Genomic DNA, 23,253 nt, shown 5'->3' with positions numbered 1-23,253 from the left:
CGACGCGGTAGCTGTAGGCCTGGTCTGGGTATGTGACTGGGTATCTGGTTGGCTGGGTGGGTATCTGGTTGGCTGGGTGGGTATCTGGCTGGCTGGCTATCTGGCTGGGTATCTGGCTGGCTGGGTGGGTATCTGGCTGGATATCTGGCTGGGTGTCTGGCTGACTGGCTGGGTATCTGGCTGGCTGGGTGTCTGGCTGGCTGGCTGGGTATCTGACTGGCTGGGTATCTGGCTGGGTGGGTATCTGACTGGCTGGGTATCTGGCTGGGTATCTGGCTGGGTATCTGGCTGGCTGGGTATCTGGCTGGGTATCTGGTTGGTTGGCTGGGTATCTGGCTGGGTATCTGGCTGGCTGGCTGGGTATCTGGCTGGCTGGGTATCTGGTTGGTTGGCTGGGTATCTGGCTGGGTATCTGGCTGGCTGGCTGGGTATCTGGCTGGCTGGGTATCTGGCTGGCTGGGTGTCTGGCTGGCTGGCTGGGTATCTGGCTGGCTGGGTATCTGGCTGGCTGGGTATCTGGCTGGCTGGCTGGGTATCTGGCTGGCTGGGTATCTGGCTGGCTGGGTGTCTGGCTGGCTGGCTGGGTATCTGACTGGCTGGGTATCTGGCTGGGTATCTGGCTGGCTGGCTGGGTATCTGGTTGGGTATCTGGCTGGCTGGCTGGGTATCTGGCTGGGTATCTGGCTGGCTGGGTATCTGGCTGGCTGGTTGGGTATCTGGTTGGCTGGGTGGGTATCTGGTTGGCTGGGTGGGTATCTGGTTGGCTGGCTGGGTATCTGGTTGGCTGGGTGGGTATCTGGCTGGCTGGCTATCTGGCTGGGTATCTGGCTGGCTGGGTGGGTATCTGGCTGGATATCTGGCTGAGTGTCTGGCTGGCTGGCTGGGTATCTGGCTGGCTGGGTATCTGGCTGGGTGTCTGGCTGGCTGGCTGGGTATCTGACTGGCTGGGTATCTGGCTGGGTGGGTATCTGACTGGTTGGGTATCTGGCTGGGTATCTGGCTGGGTATCTGGCTGGCTGGGTATCTGGCTGGGTATCTGGTTGGTTGGCTGGGTATCTGGCTGGGTATCTGGCTGGCTGGCTGGGTATCTGGCTGGCTGGGTATCTGGTTGGTTGGCTGGGTATCTGGCTGGGTATCTGGCTGGCTGGCTGGGTATCTGGCTGGCTGGGTATCTGGCTGGCTGGGTGTCTGGCTGGCTGGCTGGGTATCTGACTGGCTGGGTATCTGGCTGGGTATCTGGCTGGCTGGCTGGGTATCTGGCTGGCTGGTTGGGTATCTGGCTGGCTGGGTATCTGGTTGGGTATCTGACTGGCTGGCTGGGTATCTGGCTGGGTATCTGGCTGGGTATCTGGTTGGGTATCGGGCTGGGTATCTGGCTGGCTGGGGTGGGTATCTGGCTGGATATCTGGCTGGCTGGGTATCTGGCTGGATATCTGGCTGGCTGGCTGGGTATCTGGTTGGGTATCTGGCTGGCTGGCTGGGTATCTGGCTGGGTATCTGGCTGGGTATCTGGCTGGCTGGCTGGGTATCTGGCTGGCTGGTTGGGTATCTGGCTGGCTGGGTATCTGGTTGGGTATCTGACTGGCTGGCTGGGTATCTGGCTGGGTATCTGGCTGGGTATCTGGTTGGGTATCTGGCTGGGTATCTGGCTGGCTGGGTGGGTATCTGGCTGGATATCTGGCTGGCTGGGTGGGTATCTGGCTGGATATCTGGCTAACTCGCTATCTGTCTATCCGGCTGTGTGGCTGGGAGCAGAGCGAGAGGCGCGTCCCCGTCGTCAGTAAGGGAGGTTCCCCTGGATCCAGGCGAGGGATTTCCACACGCGCTCGTAGGCGGCCGGCTGGCTGGCGCGTGAGCAGTCGGCACGGCGGCTGTCGATGCCCGTCAGGTACCATCTCCTGTCCGTGCCCAGGCAGAAGACGCCACCGCCCTGGCCCAGCTGGGGAAGGCGGGAAGGGGGACGGTGGTGATTGACGTTGATGATGTTGCAGGCATCATTTAGGTGAAACGCCCATTGTGCGTGTGTGTCTGTATGTTTGTGTGTGTCTGTATGTGTTTGTGTGTATAGATAGTGTAGTGTATAGTGTAGGTTATAGTGTATAGTGTAGTAGTGTAGTGTATAGTGTAGTAGTGTAGTGTATAGTGTAGTGTATAGTGTAGTAGGGTAGTGTGTAGTGTAGTAGTGTATAGTAGTGTATAGTGTCTAGTGTAGTGTGTAGTGTATAGTGTAGTGTATAGTAGTGTAGTGTATAGTGTGTAGTGTATATAGTGTAGTGTATAGTGTAGTGTATAGTAGTGTAGTGTATAGTGTAGTAGTGAGTAGTGTAGTGTATAGTGTAGTAGTGAGTAGTGTAGTGTATAGTGTAGTATATAGTGTAGTGTATAGTATAGTTTATAGTAATGTAGTGTATAGTGTAGTGTATAGTGTAGTGTATAGTGTATAGTGTAGTGTATAGTGTAGTGTATAGTACTGTAGTGTATAGTGTAGTGTATAGTGTAGTGTATAGTGTAGTGTATAGTATAGTGTATAGTACTGTAGTGTAATGTGTAGTGTATAGTACTGTAGTGTATAGTGTAGTAGTGTAGTGTAGTAGTGTAGTGTATAGTGTAGTGTATAGTGTAGTGCATAGTGTAGCATTGCATCACCTGACAGCTACTGGCCCAACCCTGACGTTTGGCAGCGCACATCATAGTGTATAGTGTAGTGTATAGTAGTGTAGTGTATAGTGTAGTGTATAGTGTAGTGTATAGTATAGTGTATAGTGTAGTGTATAGTGTAGTGTATAGTGTATAGTGTAGTGTATAGTGTAGTGTGTAGTGTACTGTATAGTGTAGTGTATAGTGTAGTGTGTAGTGTATGGTGTAGTATATAGTAGTGTAGTGTGTAGTGTATATTATAGTGTAGTGTATGGTGTAGTGTATAGTAGTGTAGTGTGTAGTAGTGTAGTGTGTAGTGTAGTGTATAGTGTAGTGTGTAGTGTAGTGTGTAGTGTATAGTGTGTAGTGCATAGTGTAGCGTTGCATCACCTGACAGCTACTGGCCCAACCCTGCCGCTTGGCTGCACACATCATCGTGCGGTAGCTGAAGTTGCCCCAGGCCTTCGTGCACAGCGACTCGTTCACAAGCCGCACGTTACCCTCAGCGGCGGGGGCCGACACAGATCCTGGGGGGTGGGGCGGGGGGGGGGGGGGTAACAATGATGTCACAGGCGTAGATGATGATGATGTCACAGGCCTAGATGATGATGATGTAATAGGCGTACTGGTCGTGACATCATCGGCATCGGCGCTAATGTTATCACCGATAATTTTATACGCATACACTAAATGACGTATTCCAGTACATTAGATATACATTATACATTATATACACTACGTGTACATATTATAACGTACTAGCTATACACTATACACTACATGACGTACACTAACGTACTAGCTATACACTATACACTACATGACGTACTAGCTATACACTACACACTACATGACGGACTAGCTATACACTACACACTACATGACGTACACTAACGTACTAGCTATACACTATACACTACATGACGTACACTAACGTACTAGCTATACACTACACACTACATGACGTACTAGCTATACACTATACACTACATGACGTACTAGCTATACACTATACACTACATGACATACGATCTATACACTACACACTACATGACGTACGGGCTATACACTATACACTACGCACCGTCGCTGCGCCGCAAGCCCAGCGCCTGGCAGCTGCGTCCCAGCGTGGGGCTGTACTCGTGTCGAGAGGGCAGGCACACCGCCCGCACCGCCGGCCCGAACGTCGCCCATGAGCCCAGCCGCAGCATGGCGACGTCGTGGGCTCCGGTTTCTGCGGAGAACTTGGGGTGGACCACGATGGACGTCACCTGCAGACGGTCGCCGGAGGCCGTGATGCTCATCCAGTTGTAGTTGTTGTTGGGGCTAAACGGATGTGTACGCGTACACACACACACATACACACACACACGTACATAAACATACACACACGTACACACGTACATACACGTACACATACACATACGTACATATACATACACACACGTACACACGTACACACACACAGACACATACACGTACATACACACAGACACACATACATACACACACACAAACACACACACGTACATACACACACACGTACATACACACATACACACACACGTACATACACACACGTACATATACATACACACACACGTACACACGTACATACACGTACACATACACGTACATGTACATACACATACGTACACACACACAGACACATACACGTACATACACACAGACACACATACATACACACACACAAACACACACACGTACATACACACACACGTACATACACACATACACACACACACGTACATACACACACATACACACACACACACACGTACATATACATACGTACACACCACATACACACATACACACACACACGTACATACACACACATGTACATACACATACGTACACACCACATACACATACACACGTACACACACACATACACACACGTATACAGACACATACACGTACACACACACACGTACATACACATGCACGTACACACACACAGACACATACACGTACACACACACACGTACATACACACGTACATACACACGTACATACACACACGTACATACACAATTATCATATTTTGCTACTGGCAAATGAGGTTCCAATGGTGTAAACACATTTAGTAAGTCGATAACTCAGAAGAGGGACATTTAGCGAGTGATTAATGGACACATTTAGTAAGTCGATAACTCAGAAGAGGGACACTTAGCGAGTGATTAATGGACACATTTAGTAAGTCGATAACTCAGAAGTGGGACATTTAGCGAGTGATTAATGGACACATTTAGTAAGTCAAAAATTCAGAAGTGGGACATTTAGCGAGTGATTAATGAACACATTTAGTAAGTCAAAAATTCAGAAGTGGGACATTTAGCCAGGGATTGATGAAGACATTTAGTAACTCGATAACTCAGAAAAGGGACATTTATTGAGGGATTAACACATTTAGTAACTCAAGATTTCAGAAGAGGGATACTTCGCCAGGGATTAATGGACACATTTAGTAAGTCGATCATTCACAAGTGGGACACTTTGCCAGGGATTAATTAACGTATTTAGTAACTCAAGAATTCACAAGTCGGATACTTCGCCAGGGATTAATGGACACATTTAGTAAGTCGATCATTCACAAGTGGGACACTTTGCCAGGGATTAATTAACGTATTTAGTAACTCAAGAATTCACAAGTCGGATACTTCGCCAGGGATTAATGGACACATTTAGTAAGTCGATCATTCACAAGTGGGACACTCATCGTTAGCGAGTGATGAACACATTTAGTAACTCAAGATTTCAGAAGAGGGATACTTCGCCAGGGATTAATGGACACATTTAGTAAGTCGATCATTCACAAGTGGGACACTTTGCCAGGGATTAATTAACGTATTTAGTAACTCAAGAATTCACAAGTCGGATACTTCGCCAGGGATTAATGGACACATTTAGTAAGTCGATCATTCACAAGTGGGACACTTTGCCAGGGATTAATTAACGTATTTAGTAACTCAAGAATTCACAAGTCGGATACTTCGCCAGGGATTAATGGACACATTTAGTAAGTCGATCATTCACAAGTGGGACACTCAGCGTTAGCGAGTGATGAACACATTTAGTAACTCGAGATTTCAGAAGAGGGATACTTCGCCAGGGATTAATGGACACATTTAGTAAGTCGATCATTCACAAGTGGGACACTTTGCCAGGGATTAATTAACGTATTTAGTAACTCAAGAATTCACAAGTCGGACACTTCGCCAGGGATTAATGGACACATTTAGTAAGTCGATCATTCACAAGTGGGACACTCAGCGTTAGCGAGTGATGAACACATTTAGTAACTCGCGACATCCCAAACTGGAGGTGTCCGCTAGGTGACAACAACTCTGGGGGCCGCCGTGTCGAGGCCCAGGGTCTGACCTCTCCCCCAGGCAGCTCGCCGCGGTCACGATCCACGAGTCGGACAGGAGGGAGCCGAGGCATTGCAGCTGGTCCTCCAGCCTCGTGATGGTCACCTGCCAGGGCCAGGCGCTCAGGACGGACGCGTTGGCGACGCCGCAGCCTTGCGGGAGGGTGGCGGAGATCGCGTCGACAGGAGGGGGGTGGTGGGGGGCGGTGAGTGGGGTTGGTGGGGTGGGTGGGTGGGTTTGTGAGTGGGTGTGGTGGGTGGGTGAGTGGGGTTGGTGGGTGTGGTGGGTGGGTGGTGTGGTGAGTGGGGTGGGTGGGTGAGTGGGTGGGTGGGGTGGGTGGGTGGGGTGGGTGCAGTGGGTGGGGTGGGTTGGTGAGGGGGTGATTGGGTGGGTGGTGTGGTGGGTGGGTGGTGTGGTGGGTGGGTGAGTGAGTGGGGTTGGTGGGTGGAGTGGGTGGGTGGTGTGGTTGGTGGGTGGGTGGAGTGGGTGGGGTTGGTGAGGGGGTGGGTTTGTGAGTGGGTGAGTGGGTGAGTTGGGGTGGGGTGGGGTGGGTGGGTGAGTGGGTGAGTTGGGGTGGGGTGGGGTGGGTGGGTGAGTGGGTGGGTGGGTGTGGTGGGTGGGGTGGGGTTGGTGGGTGGGGTGGGTGGGTGGGTGGGTGAGTGGGTGGTGAGTGGGTGGGGTGGGTGGGTGGGGTGGGTGGGTGAGTGGGTGGGGTGGGTGAGTGGGTCGGTGGGGTGGGTGCGTGGGTGAGTGGGTGAGTGAGTGGGTAAGTGAGTGGGTGGGTGGGTGAGTGGGTGGGTGGGTATGTGAGTGGGTGGGTGAGTGAGTGAATGAGTGGGTGGGGTTGGTGGGTGAGGGGGTGGGGTGGGTGTGGTGGGTGAGGTGGGTGGGTGTGGTGGGTGGGTGTGGTGGGTGGGTGGGGTGGGGTTGGTGGGTGGGTGGGGTGGGTGCAGTGGGTGGGGTGGGTTGGTGAGGGGGTGAATGGGGTGGGTGGGTGAGTGAGTGGGTGGTTGAGTGGGTGATTGGGTGAGTGGATGGGTGGGTGAGTGAGTGGGTGGTGAGTGGGTGGGTGGTGGGTGGGTGAGTGAGTGGGTGAGTGAGTCGGTGGGGTGGGTGGGGTGAGTGGGTATGTGAGTGGGTGGGTGAGTGAGTGAATGAGTGGGTGGGGTTGGTGGGTGGTTGGGGTTTTTTTAACGCATTGATCTCTGCCCAACCGTCTGTAGACACGGGAGGGTCACGATCCCGTCCGCTTTCATTATTTGCCCCTCTCCCGTTCTGACGAAGTGCGTCACTACGTCATCGCGTCATCAAAACGATTCGGCAAAGACGGAAATGAAATCACGTCATCGGTGCAGGAGGTCGTGGGATCGATCCCGACCCTGACGATGCCTGCTGCTGCAGCTGTAGCAGACATCTCACTAACCACGTGACTTGTCCCTCACTAACCACGTTTCTTGTATCCCACTTGGTCTCTATGAGTCTCTGTGGATCTCTATGGATCTCTATGGGTCTCTATAGGTCTCTATGGGTCTCTATGAGCCTCAATAGGTCTCTTTGTGTCTCTGTGGGTCTCTTTGTGTCTCTGTGGGTTTCTTTTTTTCTCTGTGGGTCTCTATGGGTCTCCATGGGTATCAGCAGGTCTCTATGGGTCTTTGTGGGTCTCTATGGGTTTCTGTGGGTCTGTATGGGTCTGTATGGGTCTCTGTGGGTTTCTATGGGTCTCTATGGGTCTTTGTGGGTCTCTATGGGTCTATGTGGGTCTCTATGGGTCTTTGTGGGTCTCTATGGGTCTCTGTGGGTTTCTATGGGTCTCTATGGGTCTTTGTGGGTCTCTATGGGTCTCTGTGGGTCTCTATGGGTCTTTGTGGGTCTCTATGGGTCTCTGTGGGTTTCTATGGGTCTCTATGGGTCTTTGTGGGTCTCTATGGGTCTCTGTGGGTCTCTATGGGTCTTTGTGGGTTTCTGTGGGTCTCTATGGGTCTCTATGTGTATGATCATTTGTGACGGTCAGATCTCTATCGGACCAACAGCCACGTGGCATAGCTCACTGGGGCCTCACGTGCTACAAATAAAACACAGCTGATACATTCTTCTTCGCATTATATTTATAAGCTTACCATTGTAATGTGAGGATATATCCGGCTCACTGACGTATCACAACTCGTCACGATGATTGGCTCTGCCGGTCCTGGTCTATAGCCAATGGGGGGAAGCCTAGGGGGCGTGGCCCTGACGTCATGGGAAGGTGACAGCTGCAAGTAGATGATTGGTTCTGCTGGCTTTGGCCACAGCCAATGGGGAGACGAGTCAGGGGCGTGGCCCTGACGTCATGGAAAGGTGACAGCTGCAAGTAGATGATTGGTTCTGCTGGCTTTGGCCACAGCCAATGGGGAGACGATTCAGGGGCGTGGTCCCGGCAGCCTACGAGGGAGCCTGGACTATTCCATGGAGGCTAGCCAGGATTGGCGGAAACGTACCACGTGACCCGGGTATTAAATAGGGGTGGAGACGAACGACACTTGGTCAGAACGGGAACGAACGGAGGAAGGGGGCCACGCGGGAATGGGGCTCCGGGTTGCCACGTGGTGGTGTGTGTCTCTCTCTCTATCTGTCCCTCTCACGCTGCCTGTCAGCAGCTTGAAGGAAAGCTGTAATGCAAGTTGAATAAAAGACGGATTCCAGAAGTCGCCTCAACGAGCTTTATTACACCATGTTTGTTTTCTCATTTGTACCTGACGATGGTTGCTCGTGTTGCGATCGAAACGCCGTATTCTACTATTATTTAATTGAATCTCTTTCGATGTCACTTTACCGAAAGAGCCAAAGAGTAATTCCTGCAGTCGGGAAAGCTTCGAATCTCTAGTTTCATAGCTGATACGTGTCGAGCGACGCGGCTTTGTGTTCAAGTGAGGTGCACTCGCCGCTGTTGCGACGTACTCACTTTTCGAGACGTTAATGGGATCAATCGTTAGAAAGTTCACGACGAGTCCGTGTCCTGTGTAATAAACAACAACAACGACAGACAAACAAACAAAGTTAGTTTACTTCCTTTAACAAACTCGAGGTGCGAGTTTCGGGGAAGTTTCGTGGAGTCGGTAGCGGTGTGATGCATGGGAGGGGGGCACTGAGTAAGATTTGTGTAAGATTTGTGATGCTGAGTAAGATTTGTGTAAGATTTGTGTAAGATTTGTGACGCTGAGTAAGATTTGTGTAAGATTTGTGACGCTGAGTAAGATTTGTGTAAGATTTGTGACGCTGAGTAAGATTTGTGTAAGATTTGTGTAAGATTTGTGATGCTGTGTAAGATCTGTGTAAGATTTGTGTAATATTTGTGTAAGATTTGTGACGCTGAGTAAGATTTGTGTAAGATTTGTGTAAGATTTGTGACACTGCGTAAGATTTGTGTAAGATTTGTGACGCTGAGTAAGATTTGTGTAAGATTTGTGATGCTGTGTAAGATCTGTGTAAGATTTGTGTAAGATTTGTGACGCTGAGTAAGATTTGTGTAAGATTTGTGATGCTGCATAAGATCTGTATAAGATTTGTGTAAGATTTGTGATGCTGAGTAAGATTTGTGTAATATTTGTGTAAGATTTGTGATGCTGCGTAAGATTTGTGTAAGATTTGTGATGCTGCATAAGATTTGTGTAAGATTTGTGATGCGGAGTAAGATTTGTGTAAGATTTGTGATGCTGCATAAGATTTGTGTAAGATCTGTGATTCTGAGTAAGATTTGTGTAATATTTGTGACGCTGAGTAAGATTTGTGTAAGGTTTGTGATACTGAGTAAGATTTGTGTAATATTTGTGACGCTGAGTAAGATTTGTGTAATATTTGTGATGCTGAGTAAGATTTGTGTAAGATTTGTGATTCTGAGTAAGATTTGTGTGATATTTGTGACGCTGAGTAAGATTTGTGTGATATTTGTGATGCTGAGTAAAATTTGTGTAAGATTTGTGACGCTGTGTAAGATCTGTGTAAGATTTGTGATGCTGAGTAAGATTTGTGTAAGATTTGTGACGCTGAGTAAGATTTGTGTAAGATTTGTGTAAGATTTGTGACGCTGTGTAAGATCTGTGTAAGATTTGTGTAAGATTTGTGTAAGATTTGTGACGCTGAGTAAGATTTGTGTAAGATTTGTGTAAGATTTGTGACACTGCGTAAGATTTGTGTAAGATTTGTGACGCTGAGTAAGATTTGTGTAAGATTTGTGATGCTGAGTAAGATTTGTGTAAGATTTGTGACGCTGAGTAAGATTTGCGTGAGATTTGTGATGCTGAGTAAGATTTGTGTAAGATTTGTGACACTGCGTAAGATCTGTGTAAGATTTGTGTAAGATTTGTGATGCTGAGTAAGATTTGCGTGAGATTTGTGATGCTGAGTAAGATTTGTGTAAGATTTGTGACACTGCGTAAGATCTGTGTAAGATTTGTGTAAGATTTGTGACGCTGAGTAAGATTTGTGTAAGATTTGTGATGCTGAGTAAGATTTGTGAAAGATTTGTGATGCTGCATAAGATCTGTATAAGATTTGTGTAAGATTTGTGATGCTGAGTAAGATTTGTGTAATATTTGTGTAAGATTTGTGATGCTGCGTAAGATTTGTGTAAGATTTGTGATGCTGCATAAGATTTGTGTAAGATTTGTGATGCGGAGTAAGATTTGTGTAAGATTTGTGATGCTGCATAAGATTTGTGTAAGATCTGTGATTCTGAGTAAGATTTGTGTAATATTTGTGACGCTGAGTAAGATTTGTGTAAGGTTTGTGATACTGAGTAAGATTTGTGTAATATTTGTGACGCTGAGTAAGATTTGTGTAATATTTGTGATGCTGAGTAAGATTTGTGTAAGATTTGTGATTCTGAGTAAGATTTGTGTGATATTTGTGACGCTGAGTAAGATTTGTGTGATATTTGTGATGCTGAGTAAAATTTGTGTAAGATTTGTGTGTTCTGAGTAAGATTTGTGTAAGATTTGTGATGCTGAGTAAGATTTATGTGATATTTGTGATTCTGAGTAAAATTTGTGTAAGATTTGTGATTCTGAGTAAGATTTGTGTAAGATTTGTGATGCTGAGTACGATTTGTATAAGATCTGTATAAGTTTTGTGTATGATCTGTGTAATATTTGTGACTTTGCGTAAGACATGGAGGGCGATGAGGGTGACGGGTGTCTGCTCGTCATCACAGACGTGCGGCTGCCCTCACGAATGACACGAATCAAGTTCCACAAAGCCCCTCGGCTGTTGTGGAGGTCGCCTCACTCCTCCCGAGGGACAGACGACAACCTCCCTAACGCCATTAGTGTTGTTGTTGTTGTGATCGTTGTTGTTGTCGTCTATTTAGTTTAATCTGTCTGTCCCACCCCACCACTCCAGCTCCCTCGCAGAGGAGAAGGCAGAGGTCGCAAACGGGTTTTGATTCCTTACCCGTACCCGTACCCGGCCGCACCAGGGTCGCAAACGGGTACCCGTATCGGGTAGGGTACGGGTATCGGGTACCCGGTTGCGACCTCTGGGAGAAGGGGAACAGGGCGGACTCCCCCCCCCCCCCCCCCCCCCCGGGGTGACACCTCCCAAGGACCCCCCCCCCGATACCTCCCAAAGCCCCCCCCATCCCCCCCGTGGCCTCACCTTGAAGGCCTTGAAGAGAGTCGAGCACGAGGTGGAGTCTGTTGGAGGATGAGCGCAGGCCGGGCGGTCTCACAACGCCGCAGAACACGCCCAGCGAGTCGCCGTTGTCGTCGTAGACGGTCAGCGACTCGTCCGCGCAGTCGGGGTCGGACGACAGACTGCGTGCCGGTGGGAGAGCGAGGGAGTGTGGTGTAGCATGTAAGAGCATGTGTGGTGTGGCATGTAAGAGCACGTGTGGTGTGTAGTGTAGCATGTGTGAACGTCTCACAAACGAAACAAAACAGTTCTAAAGAAATTATTCATCAATTTAGTATAGAAGTGCATAGTCGTGTACAGTGTAGTGTATAGTAATGCCGTGTAGAGTATAGTATATAGCAGAGGTGGGACAAAGTCATTGTTATGCAAGTCCAAGTCGAGTCTGAAGTCATCAAATTCATGACTCGAGTCTGACTCGAGTCCAAGTCACATGACTCGAGTCCACACCTCAGAGGTGGGACAAAGTCATTGTTATGCAAGTCCAAGTCGAGTCTGAAGTCATCAAATTCATGACTCGAGTCTGACTCGAGTCCAAGTCACATGACTCGAGTCCACACCTCAGGTATATAGTACACACACACAGGTACACACACACGCAGGTACACACACACACGTACACACACGTACTGTCGCGTATAGTCGCGTGTAGTGTATAGTGTAGCGTAGTCGTGTACAGTGTGCAGCGCGTGCCGAACTTCTAACCGCCCCATACGTGTACCTTCGATTTAAAGCTTTCGTGACTGCAGGGATTCATCTTCTTGGTTCTTTCGGTAAAGTCACGTAGAAGGGACGTAATAAAATAATTTTATTATGTTTTATTTTTATTATTTTATTACTTCCCTTCTACGTGACTTTACCGAAAGAACCAAGAAGATGTATTTTATTATGTTTCATTTTTATTATTTTATTATTTCCATTCTACGTGACTTTACCGGAAGAACCAAGAAGACACCCGTGTACCGTTCACCAAAGCAAAAGAACCCGTGGCCGCTACGTGGAACGTGGAGCTCGAACAACGGAGCACGGAACGGCTTGCGGAGCCCCCCGCCCCCCGCCCCTCCCCAATCGAGATCTCACTTGAACTGCTGGAACTTCAGCTTGACCTCGTATCTGGGGTCCACCTGGATGGTCCACCGGCACAGGGCGCCCCTCTCGCCGGCCGCGGAGAAGTTTGACGAAGACAGCGATCCCTGACCTCCGACGAACGTCTCTCTGCACGGTGACCCCACTGGTGGTGGTGGTGGGTGAGGGGGGGGGGGTTACGACGCATTCATACTTCCGTGATGCAGGTTTTATTTGTGGGGGGGTTAGATCGCGTGAATATGAAGAAGCTGTATTCTTTGTGTCTTTCGGTAAAGTCGAGTAGATAGGTTCAAAGAATCTTGATTTGAAGCTTTCGTGACTGCAGGAATCCATACTCTTTGGTTCTTTTGGTAAAGTTACGTAGGTAGAAAATAAAATAAATCACGACGTTTCGGGCGCAACACAAGCAACCGTCATCAAGTGGGAAAGCATGATGTATTCATTTTATTTTATACCTACGTGACTTTACCGAAAGAACCAAAGAGTAAGGTGCAAAGAAAATAACAAAAAGTAAGAAAAAACTACGACGTTTACGTTTCTAACGCAACGCAAGTGTTCGTCATCAGGAAGAGGGGGTTAGCTTCTAAAGGTAAACTGTTTATAAAGGTTTGAAATGGGCGTTGCCCAAATGTCAGCAGCCAATGTTAATGTAAGAGGTGGGCAGTAAGTCATGTTTTGCAGAGGGGTTAAATACTTATTTCCCTCATTAAAATGCAAATCATTTCGATTTAAAGCTTTCGTGACTGCAGGGATTCATCTTCTTGGTTCTTTCGGTAAAGTCATCACGTAGAAGGGAAATAATAAAGTAATAAAAATAAAACACAATAAAATACAATTCTCACGACGTTTCGGCCACAACGCAAGCAGCCGTCCTCAGGTGAAGAACAGGTCTGTCGGAAAGACAGCGTCTGAATGAACAGGTCTGTCGGAAAGACAGCGTCTGAATGAACAGGTCTGTCGGAAAGACAGCGTCTGAATGAACAGGTCTGTCGGAAAGATAGTGTTTGAATGAGCACCACCAAGCTTGGCAGCTTCACCTGAGGACGGCTGCTTGCGTTGTGGCCGAAACGTGGTGAGAATTGTATTTTATAATGTTTTATTTTTATTATTTTATTATTTCCCTTCTACGTGATGACTTTACCGAAAGAACCTCGAGCTCGGTGAGCTCGGTGGCTGTGTTCGGTTGAGAAATGTCACCTGTTAATGTAAAATCAGAGGGCCGAAAATTACAACGAACATCGGAAGGAGGCCAAGCCCCCCCCTCGGCGCAGTGACGCGTTACGACGACGAACGTGGCGGTTGGCGGGAGCCTCGCCGCAATATCGCAGCAAGACGAACAAACAAACAGACATTCTAGATTTGAAGCTTTCGTGCCTGCAAGGATTCATACTCTTTTGTTTTTTCGGTAAAGACTCACTGAAGCGGTTTGTGCTTTCGCTACGTTGTCCCCACCTGAAGAAGGACGCTTGTGTTGCACTTGAAACGTCGTTATTTTAATTGAGTTGTTTTCATTTTTTTCTTGGTTCTTTCGGTAAAGTCACGTAGATGGGAAATAATAAAATAATAAAAATAAAACATAATAAAATTATTCTCGGTGAGAATTATTTTGTTATGTTTTATTTATCTCGGTGACAATTATTTTATTATGTTTTATTTTTATTATTTTATTATTTCCCTTCTACGCGACTTTACCGAAAGAACCAACAAGATGAATCCCTGCAGTCACGAAAGCTTTAAATTGAAATTGTTTTCATTTATTTCATTAAAATTTTTACCTACGTGACTTTTCCGATAAAACCAAAGAGAATAAACAAACAGACAAACAGACAAAAAAACTCACCCCTGTAAAACGCGCTGAAGTTGCCGACGATCCCCCTCGTGTCGTACGTGGCCCTTATGGACAAGGTGTTGGAGGACGAGATGATGGGAGCGGGGACGCCATCGCGGTCATACTTCCCCAGGAGCGGCGAGTCCACGGACGGCCCGTCGTAGACGTAGACGACCTCGGCACCTGTCTGCAGACTTCACGCGCACGGACAGCGGAGCGCTGCTGCTGTGATACGCCCTGACGGTGGCATTGTCCTGGCGCTGGTCGCCTCTTGGCGTCGTCCTCTGGTCTGGCGCCGTTTGTGACTAGGCTCTAAAGAAAGCTGTCTCTGGTTTTGTGGACCAATCCGTTTCAAAGACAATGCATCATCATCCTATACTACCAGAGCATAAATTTCGATTTGAAGCTTTCGTGACTGCAGGGATTCATCTTCTTGGTTCTTTCAGTAAAGTCATGTAGAAGGGAAATAATAAAATAATAAAAATAAAACATAATAAAATACAATTCTCACGACGTTTCGGCCACAACGCAAGCAGCCGTCCTCAGGTGAAGAACAAGTCTGTCGGAAAGACAGCGTCAGACCTGTTCTTCACCTGAGGACGGCTGCTTGTGTTGTGGCCGAAACGTCGTGAGAATTGTTTAATTATACCAGAGCATGTTTTAGTTTGCATATTCACCACAAAGTACACGTGGTTAATGCAGTAACATGATTCCTTGCAAAAGGTTTCTGTTTGGTGTTTTAATACATTAACTCGTCTTTATTGCCAGACAGGGTCAAAGCTATTCTTGCTTTTGCTAGTGGCAAGGAAGTTCCCATGATGTAGCTGCTCTCACCCCGAGCTCTCAATGCCCCGAAAGTGGCATTGTTTTTATGCTGTTCGTCTTTTGGCATCGTCTGGTCTAGCACTGTTTGTGACTAGGCTCTGAGGAAAGCTGTTTCTGGTGTGTAGACCAATCAGTTTGAAAGACAATGCATGATATACTACCAGAGCATGTTCATCACAAGCATACGTAGTTAATGCAGTGACATGATTCCTTGCAACACGTGTCTGTTTGGTGTTTTAACATCTTAACGCAATTGTTTTCTTGCCATAAAGGGTAAAACCTATGCTTACGTTGAGCAGAGCTCTCGTTACGACTGCGGACGCTTCAAAACTGTGAGAACGAGCGTCAAAGAATCGTCACGAATGACCTCCTCGTAAGAGAAACCACGAAACGTTCGTGACCTTACGAATAAAAGATGGCCTCCGGAAACAAAGATGGCCGCCGAAATAAAAGATGTCCGCCACCAAAAAAAGTGGTGCCCATATATATTCTTAGGTTTTTTCGGTAAAGTCACGTAGATAAAACATTAAAATTCATAAAAGTAAAATAAAATAAAATCACGACGTTTCGGAGGCAACGCAAGCTTCCGTCTTCAGGTGGAACCGTCACAGCCATGACAGCTGTATCATGTAAATGAGAGATTGCAAGAGCTACCACTCCGTATATATAATGGTTGGAGAGGGGAGAAGGGCCAAGTACGGCACACTTTTTATTCATATGGTAAGGTGAGGCTTAAGAGGGTGAGCTTTTGTTATGGAGAGGTACGGTTTGTGACTAAGCCTGGCCTACATAACAATAGTGTGAAAAAAAAAACAACTGGTAAAACAAGCCTGGCTGTCTATCAAAAACCTAAGAATATGAATCCTTGCAGTCACGAAAGCTTCAAATCTAGAATTAATGGCCATATATACTTGTATTTTTACTCTCGGTATGTATGTTGTACGTGACAGTTTGTCCTATGACAATGCGGCAGTTGCGTTTGTTGATCGAGCGTCAAAGATTCGGCACGAATGACCTCCTCGTAAGAGAAACCACAAAACGGTCGTGACCTTACGAATAAAAAATGGCCTCTGGAATCAAAGATGGCCACCGAAATAAAAATGTTCGCCACCAAAAAAAATAGTGGCCATATATACTTGTATATTTACTCTCGGTATGTATGTTGTACAGGACAGTTTGTCCTATGACAATGTGGCAGTTGCGTTTGTTGAACGAGCATCAAAGATTCGGCACGAATGACCTCCTCGTAAGAGAAACCACGAAACGTTCGTGACCTTACGAATAAAAGATGGCCTCTGGAATAAAAAATGGCCGCCGAAATCAAAGATGTCCGCCACCAAAAAAGAGTGGTGGCCATATATACTTGTATTTTTACTCTCGGTATGTATGTTGTACGTGACAGTTTGTCCTACGACAATGTGGCAGTTGCGTTTGTTGAACGAGCGTCAAAGATTCAGCACGAATGACCTCCTCGTAAGAGAAACGACAAAACGTTCGTGACCTTACGAATAAAAGATGGCCTCCGGAAACAAAGATGGCCGCCGAAATAAAAAATGTCCGCCACCAAAAAAATTTGTTGCCCATATATACTTGTATTTTTACTCTTGGTATGTATGTTGTACGTGACAGTTTGTCCTATGACAATGTGGCAGTTGCATTTGTTGATCGAGCATCAAAGATTCGGCACGAATGACCTCCTCATAAGAGAAACCACAAAACGTTCGTGACCTTACGAATACAATATGGCCTCCGGAATCAAAGATGGCCGCCGAAATCAAAGATGTCCGCCACCAAAAAAGCGTGGTGGCCATATATACTTGTATTGTTACTCTCGGTATGTATGTTGTACGTGACAGTTTGTCCTATGACAATGTGGCAGTTGCATTTCTTGAAGAACACTGCGTTGTATTGAATAAAATAAGGTAAATACACTACACTATACACTACTATACACTACACTATACACTGCACTATACACTACACTACACACTACACTATACACTACACTATACACTACTACACTATACACTGTACTATACACTACACTATACACTGCACTATACACTACACCACACACTAGTGCTGTACTAGTAACAAATTGGCCACGTTCTGTTTACGTGACACGAAACTTTACTAATTGGCTGTGTCGGGTGGTGGCGAGTTTAACGACGCAGCATTTATTTATTTACACGATCTAACCCCAAAAAATTGGTGGCGAAAGCCTGCTAAGTGTGAAACCGACGTTCGTACTTGCGCGCTCTAACCCCAAAAACAACCTCTAACATGGATGATATCGGTGGCGAAAGTCTACTAGGTGTGAAACCGAGCATGAGCACACGTGTACGTTGAACCTCCACCACCGTCGTACGAAGGCCATCCGTGCTCATCGGCGTAGCGGACTCTAATAGCCCGAAGCGGGTCGTGACGCGGGGGCAAACCTGGAGACCAGAGTGTGTGCACCTATCCCCCCGCCCCCCTCCGCACCACTTACCTGAACGTCTGGAAGCGAAGGATCACGGCCGTCCCCACGGGGCCGGTGATGGTCCAGAGGCAGTCACCGACGTTGGGTCTCGCGAGTAAATCGGCGAACTGGATGGTGCCGCTCGCGGCGGCGAGGTTCACGCGACAGACACCGCCTAGAGCATCGCGGGACACTCTTTAGTTACGGAGTTTCACTGAACGTATCGTAAAATGGCGGAGGACATCAGAGTCGCCGAGAGATTTATTTAATCCGGCATCAGAGTCGCCAAGAGATTTGTTGAAGTCGGCATCAGAGTCACCAAGAGATTTGTTGAAGTCGGCATCAGAGTCGCCAAGAGATTTATTGAAGCTGCCATCAGAGTCGTCAATTGAGTTGTTGAAGCCGGTAGAATGTTTTTTTACAAATTCGCCAGGAAACGTGGTGAGATGCATGAAGATGTTCCAAAGGCGCAATTAGACGCGGCTAGCGTGAGGGCTGAAAACAAGAACGAGGGCTGGATGGCTGAAATGGCGAGATATGATGGCTGTGATGTGCGATGAGAGGATCCCAGTTTGGTTGAAGGAAAGTGTATAATGTAGTCTAAAGTAGTGTAGTGTATAGTAGTGTTGCGTATAGTAGTGTATAGCAGTGTATAGTGTAGTGTATAGTGGTGTAGTGTTTCGTGGTGTAGTGTATAGTAGTGTAGTGTACAGTGTGGTGTATAGTCTAGTGTATTATGCAGTGTATACTGTAGTGCATAGTGTAGTGTATAGTATAGTAGTGTATAGTGTATAGTAGTATCGTGCATAGTAGTGTATAGTAGTGTAGTGTTTCGTGGTGTAGAGTATAGTAGTGTAGTGTATAGTAGTATCGTGCATAGTAGTGTATAGTAGTGTAGTGTTTCGTGGTGTAGAGTATAGTAGTGTAGTGTATAGTAGTATCGTGCATAGTAGTGTATAGTAGTGTAGTGTTTCGTGGTGTAGAGTATAGTAGTGTAGTGTATAGTAGTATCGTGCATAGTAGTGTATAGTAGTGTAGTGTTTCGTGGTGTAGAGTATAGTAGTGTAGTGTATAGTAGTATCGTGCATAGTAGTGTATAGTAGTGTAGTGTTTCGTGGTGTAAAGTATAGTAGTGTAGTGTATAGTGTAGTGTATAGTACAAGACGGTGGCGAGGCTGTTGTGTGGGGGCCGAGTGCTGGGACACGAGAAAGATGGAGGACCAAGCGATGGCGGTCGCTGAGATGAGGATGCTGCGGTGGATGTTTGGTGCGTGACAAAGCAAAGGTCAAGGCGGATGGAAAATGAAGAAGCAAGAGGAAGACTCGAAGAAGCAAGAGGAAGGCGGTGGAACTCACAGAGGAGACGAGAGAGATGAGAGAGAGGGACGGGCTCTGGGTGTGGTTCAGTCGTGCGGGAGAGGCGACAGGAACATCGCGTGGGTCAGAGGGTGGCGAGCGATGCAAGTGGATCGAGAGGAAGAAAGGTAGAAGAAGAGGTGGGGTAGGTGGGGGGGCGATGTGGTGAGTACCATGTGGTGGGTGCGATGAGGTGGGTGCGATGTGGTGGGTGTGCGATGAGGTGGGTGTGCGATGAGGTGGGTGCGATGTGGCGGGTGCGATGCGGTGGGTGCGATGTGGTGGGTGCGATGTGGTGGGTGCGATGTGGTGGGTGCGATGTGGTGGGTGCGATGAGGTGGGTGCGATGTGGCGGGTGCGATGTGGTGGGTGCGATGTGGTGGGTGCGATGTGGTGGGTGCGATGTGGCGGGTGCGATGTGGTGGGTGCGATGTGGTGGGTGCGATGTGGCGGGTGCGATGTGGTGGGTGCGATGTGGTGGGTGCGATGTGGTGGGTGCGATGTGGTGGGTGCGATGTGGTGGGTGCGTTATGGTGGGTGCGATGTGGTGGGTGCGATGTGGTGGGTGCGATGTGGTGGGTGCGATGTGGTGGGTGCGATGTGGTGGGTGCGATGTGGTGGGTGCGTTATGGTGGGTGCGATGTGGTGGGCGCGATGTGGTGGGTGCGATGTGGTCGTGCGATGGGATCGTGGTGACCCAAGGAGCTTAAAGAGAGATGGCGCAGGAACAGAGCGGCGTGGAGGTCGGCAAGGAGAGCGGAGGAACTTCTCCACGTGGAGTGGGACAAACGCGTGGAGGAAGAGGAAGAGGAAGGAGTCTGTGGCTCTCTGTGGAAGTCCATGGGTCGGTGTGGGGGTCCATGGGTATCTGTACGAGTCTGTGGGTATTTGTGGGAGTCTGTAGGTATATGTATATATCTCTGGGTCTCATTGTAGGTCCGTGGGTCTCTTTGGGTGTCTGTGGGTATCTGTAGAAGTCCATGGGTATCTGTACATATCTGGGTCTCATTGTAGGTCTGTGGGTCTCTGTGGGAGTCTGTGGGTCTCTGTAGAAGTCCATGGGTATCTGTACATATCTGGGTCTTTATGTAGGTCCGTTGGTCTCTGTGGGAGTCTGTGGGTATCTGTACGAGCCTGTGGGTCTCTGTAAAAGTCCATGGGTATCTGTACATCTCTGGGTCTCATTGTAGGTCTGTGGGTCTCTGTGGGAGTCTGTGGGTATTTGTGGAAGTCCATGGGTGTCTGTACATCTGTGGGTCTCTTTCTTGGTCCGTTGGTTTCTGTGGGAGTCCCTAGGTATCTGTACGAGTTTGTGGGTCTCTGTAGAAGTCCATGGGTATCAGTACATCTCTGGGTCTCATTGTAGGTCTGTGGGTCTCTGTGGGAAACTGTGGGTATTTGTGGAAGTCCATGGGTATCTGGACATCTCTGGGTCTCCGTGCGAGGCCAAAACGTGAGAAGCCGCTTGTCAATGAAATACAAAAGCCAAGTGGACAAGTCACAGCAAGCACTGCCTCTGCCCAGCCCACAACTTTCATTAGGCACAGACTCAGCCCAACCACCAGGGGGGGGGAGGGGCAGTAATGGCACAGGCGTTGTGACGTCATCGCACTGCAGCCAATCAAATGTGGGCGAGGTCACAATTGGGAGGGGCGTGGTGAGGGTGGTGGTGGGGGTTGTAATGGCGTCGTGTATGTTAGTGGAATAATAATAGTAGTAGTAGTAGAAGTTAGATTTGCGATGCTACAAGTCTGGCTGATCTTGTTACAAATCCTCAGCGTTTAGTTACCTCTTTGGTTGCCGTAGCTGAGGGCGTAGCCAAATGAATCAGCATACGCCACCCCGTAGAGGTAGAGCCCGAACGGCTGAGTCGCGTGTTCCACCAGGAACTGTTGATTCCCAAGTCCCAGGTTTAGCTCCCCGGCCACGAACTGGAGGTCGTTTGTCCGCACCCACTGGATCTTATCGCACAGCGCCTCGTTGTTGATGACGATCCCACATTTGTCTGCATCCTTGGCGATCACGATTAAAATGTTCGTAAAATTTGGTTGAGTCGCAAACAGGTACTTGTTTGAGAACTTGCTGGTCGGTATGATGCTCATCTGGAATGGGTCCATGAAATCCCCTAGAGGAAGGTATCCTCCCTGGCATATGTACATGACCCCTACGTTTACAGACGAGTTTATAGACAAAGTCTGGTTTGCATTTACAGGTACGCTGATGCGACCGTAATTGGTCAACGTGTAGGTTGTTAAATTCCCAGCGACACTGACATTGACACTAACACTCGCGTTAATAGGCGAGGTGATTATGACGCTGTCGTCTGTTGACTTGATGGACACGGGGAAGACCAGGTAAGAGGAGCCCCACGTCGGTACTGGCAAAAGCTGCTCTGTCACAAAATTGCAGGCTGTGTGGACAGCGATGCACCGATCTCCACTGAACACGACCACAGGTTGACTCGAAAGTACTCTGGTCCCAGTCAGAGAGGATCCTTGGAACTGCACGACTTGGTTCTTTTGTAGAGTGATGTTCAGTTTGCTGGAGTACGTTACACCGTTGAACATAACATTGCTGCTCAAAATCATCTGCACCGTCACGTTGTTGTAGGGACTGACTATCGCGAATTCGTTCAGGGTTAACCGACCAGACACAGGAGCGACTACGTAATATTCTGTTCCCAGCTCCTGCTCAGGGATCATCATGAATCCATCGGTAGTTGCATATCGTTTGGACATGCCCCACACTGAAATGTCACTGTCAGAACGAATGGACACGACCTTGTTGGTGATGATGCCGTTCTCTGTGATCATTGCCGCTACCGGGATGGATACATTGCCAACGGAGAAGGGAGGCAGGAGGACGGAGCGCAAGAAGTTCACCGCGGGGACCGAGACGGTGACCTGAGCGCTGCTGTCGTAGCTGGCGAAGTCCACCACAAGCGCGTCGACTACCTCCACGTAGTTCTGCATAAATGTGCCGAAGAACTGACGTCCCACACTGCTCCCGGCTCCGTTCCCTGCAAGCGGTGACGACAACATCAGGGCAAGCGAAAGAGGTCAACTTTTTGGAATAAGGCCACGAGAGCGACAGTAAAAATCATCCTTCATGGTGGTTGTTAAGCAGGATGGGAAGAAAAAACCTCTTGAAGCAACAAATAAAAGCGTCGTTCGCTTTTAGCGTGGTTTTATTGTCTCGACGTAGGCGTTGTTAACGTTTGACGCATGAAGCGATCACATCGCCACGGTGGCCACTTCGCTGAGCCGCTATCATTTGCGATTGAGAATGAGGCCACGAGGGCGACCGATTGAAACAAAAAAAATTCCTCAACGCGGCAATAAACGAGCGCTTAAAGTGTGCGTGGTTAATGCAGACTTTACTCCTTGCAAATGGTATCACACCTATTTGGCGTTTGGACATCTTATCACACCTCTTGTTTTGCTATTGCCAGAGAAAAATATAAAAACCCAATCTTATTTTTCCGCAGCTTTGATACTGGCACGAAGGAAAAGTTCCCACAAGTAGAAGACTTCGTGTTACATGCGTGTTACACGCATGCCCCCTCCACGGGTCAAGCCTGCGCCGGATACAGCAGCAGAAGCATCGTCAGAATCAGCAAGGCAGAGCCACACCATGCCAGTTTCTCAGCGACCAAATCGTGTCCGATGTGGAAAGAGCGCAAGCGTCGGCGGAATTCCACGGACGTCACGCGGTAGGCGTGACGTCGCGAGCCAGCCCCCTTGAGTCAACTCGCGCAGTCGCACAGTCACGACCGGTTGTGACGCAATGGGGCCGGCTCACGTACGCAAATCCTCTCCAAATGTGAGACCCGTCAATGGTTCAAGCGTGCGGAAAACGAGTAAGCGAGCGCGGCGGTTGGGGGCGCTGTGCGGGCGGTGCGGACGTGGGGTTGAGAAACGGACGATGCGTGAGGAGGGGAGAGGTGGGTGGGGGGGGGTTGAGATGCCTCGTGCTCGATGCGGTTAGGAGGAAGAAGAGGA

At 48.4% G+C, this 23,253-nt stretch overlaps 1 protein-coding gene across 2 annotated transcripts in view; it reads right to left on the bottom strand.

The window, feature by feature from the left end:
- Positions 1-552: 552 nt before the first annotated feature.
- Positions 553-23,253, bottom strand: part of LOC133362081 (uncharacterized) — a 33,253-nt gene continuing 10,552 nt past the window's right edge. Inside the window, exons 3-12 of one of the 2 annotated variants that reach the window (XM_061581044.1) lie at positions 21,042-22,271; positions 17,927-18,071; positions 14,623-14,804; positions 12,777-12,927; positions 11,664-11,821; positions 8,974-9,027; positions 6,043-6,184; positions 3,722-3,963; positions 3,028-3,164; positions 553-1,939 (exon numbers count right to left, since the gene is read on the bottom strand). In XM_061581044.1, the coding sequence (XP_061437028.1) occupies positions 1,778-1,939; positions 3,028-3,164; positions 3,722-3,963; positions 6,043-6,184; positions 8,974-9,027; positions 11,664-11,821; positions 12,777-12,927; positions 14,623-14,804; positions 17,927-18,071; positions 21,042-22,271 (2,603 nt within the window). In that variant the 3' untranslated portion in view covers positions 553-1,777. The remainder of the gene's footprint in view (positions 1,940-3,027; positions 3,165-3,721; positions 3,964-6,042; positions 6,185-8,973; positions 9,028-11,663; positions 11,822-12,776; positions 12,928-14,622; positions 14,805-17,926; positions 18,072-21,041; positions 22,272-23,253) is intronic. The other variant, XM_061581045.1, reaches the window with a different exon arrangement.

The sequence above is a fragment of the Lethenteron reissneri genome, unplaced genomic scaffold, assembly GCF_015708825.2.
Source record: "Lethenteron reissneri isolate LAM-NWPU_2019-01 unplaced genomic scaffold, ASM1570882v1 scaffold_136, whole genome shotgun sequence".
In the NCBI taxonomy this organism is placed as follows: domain Eukaryota; kingdom Metazoa; phylum Chordata; class Hyperoartia; order Petromyzontiformes; family Petromyzontidae; genus Lethenteron; species Lethenteron reissneri.
Note: the sequence above shows the minus strand (reverse complement) of the source record. Positions and strands in the feature narration are given on the sequence as shown.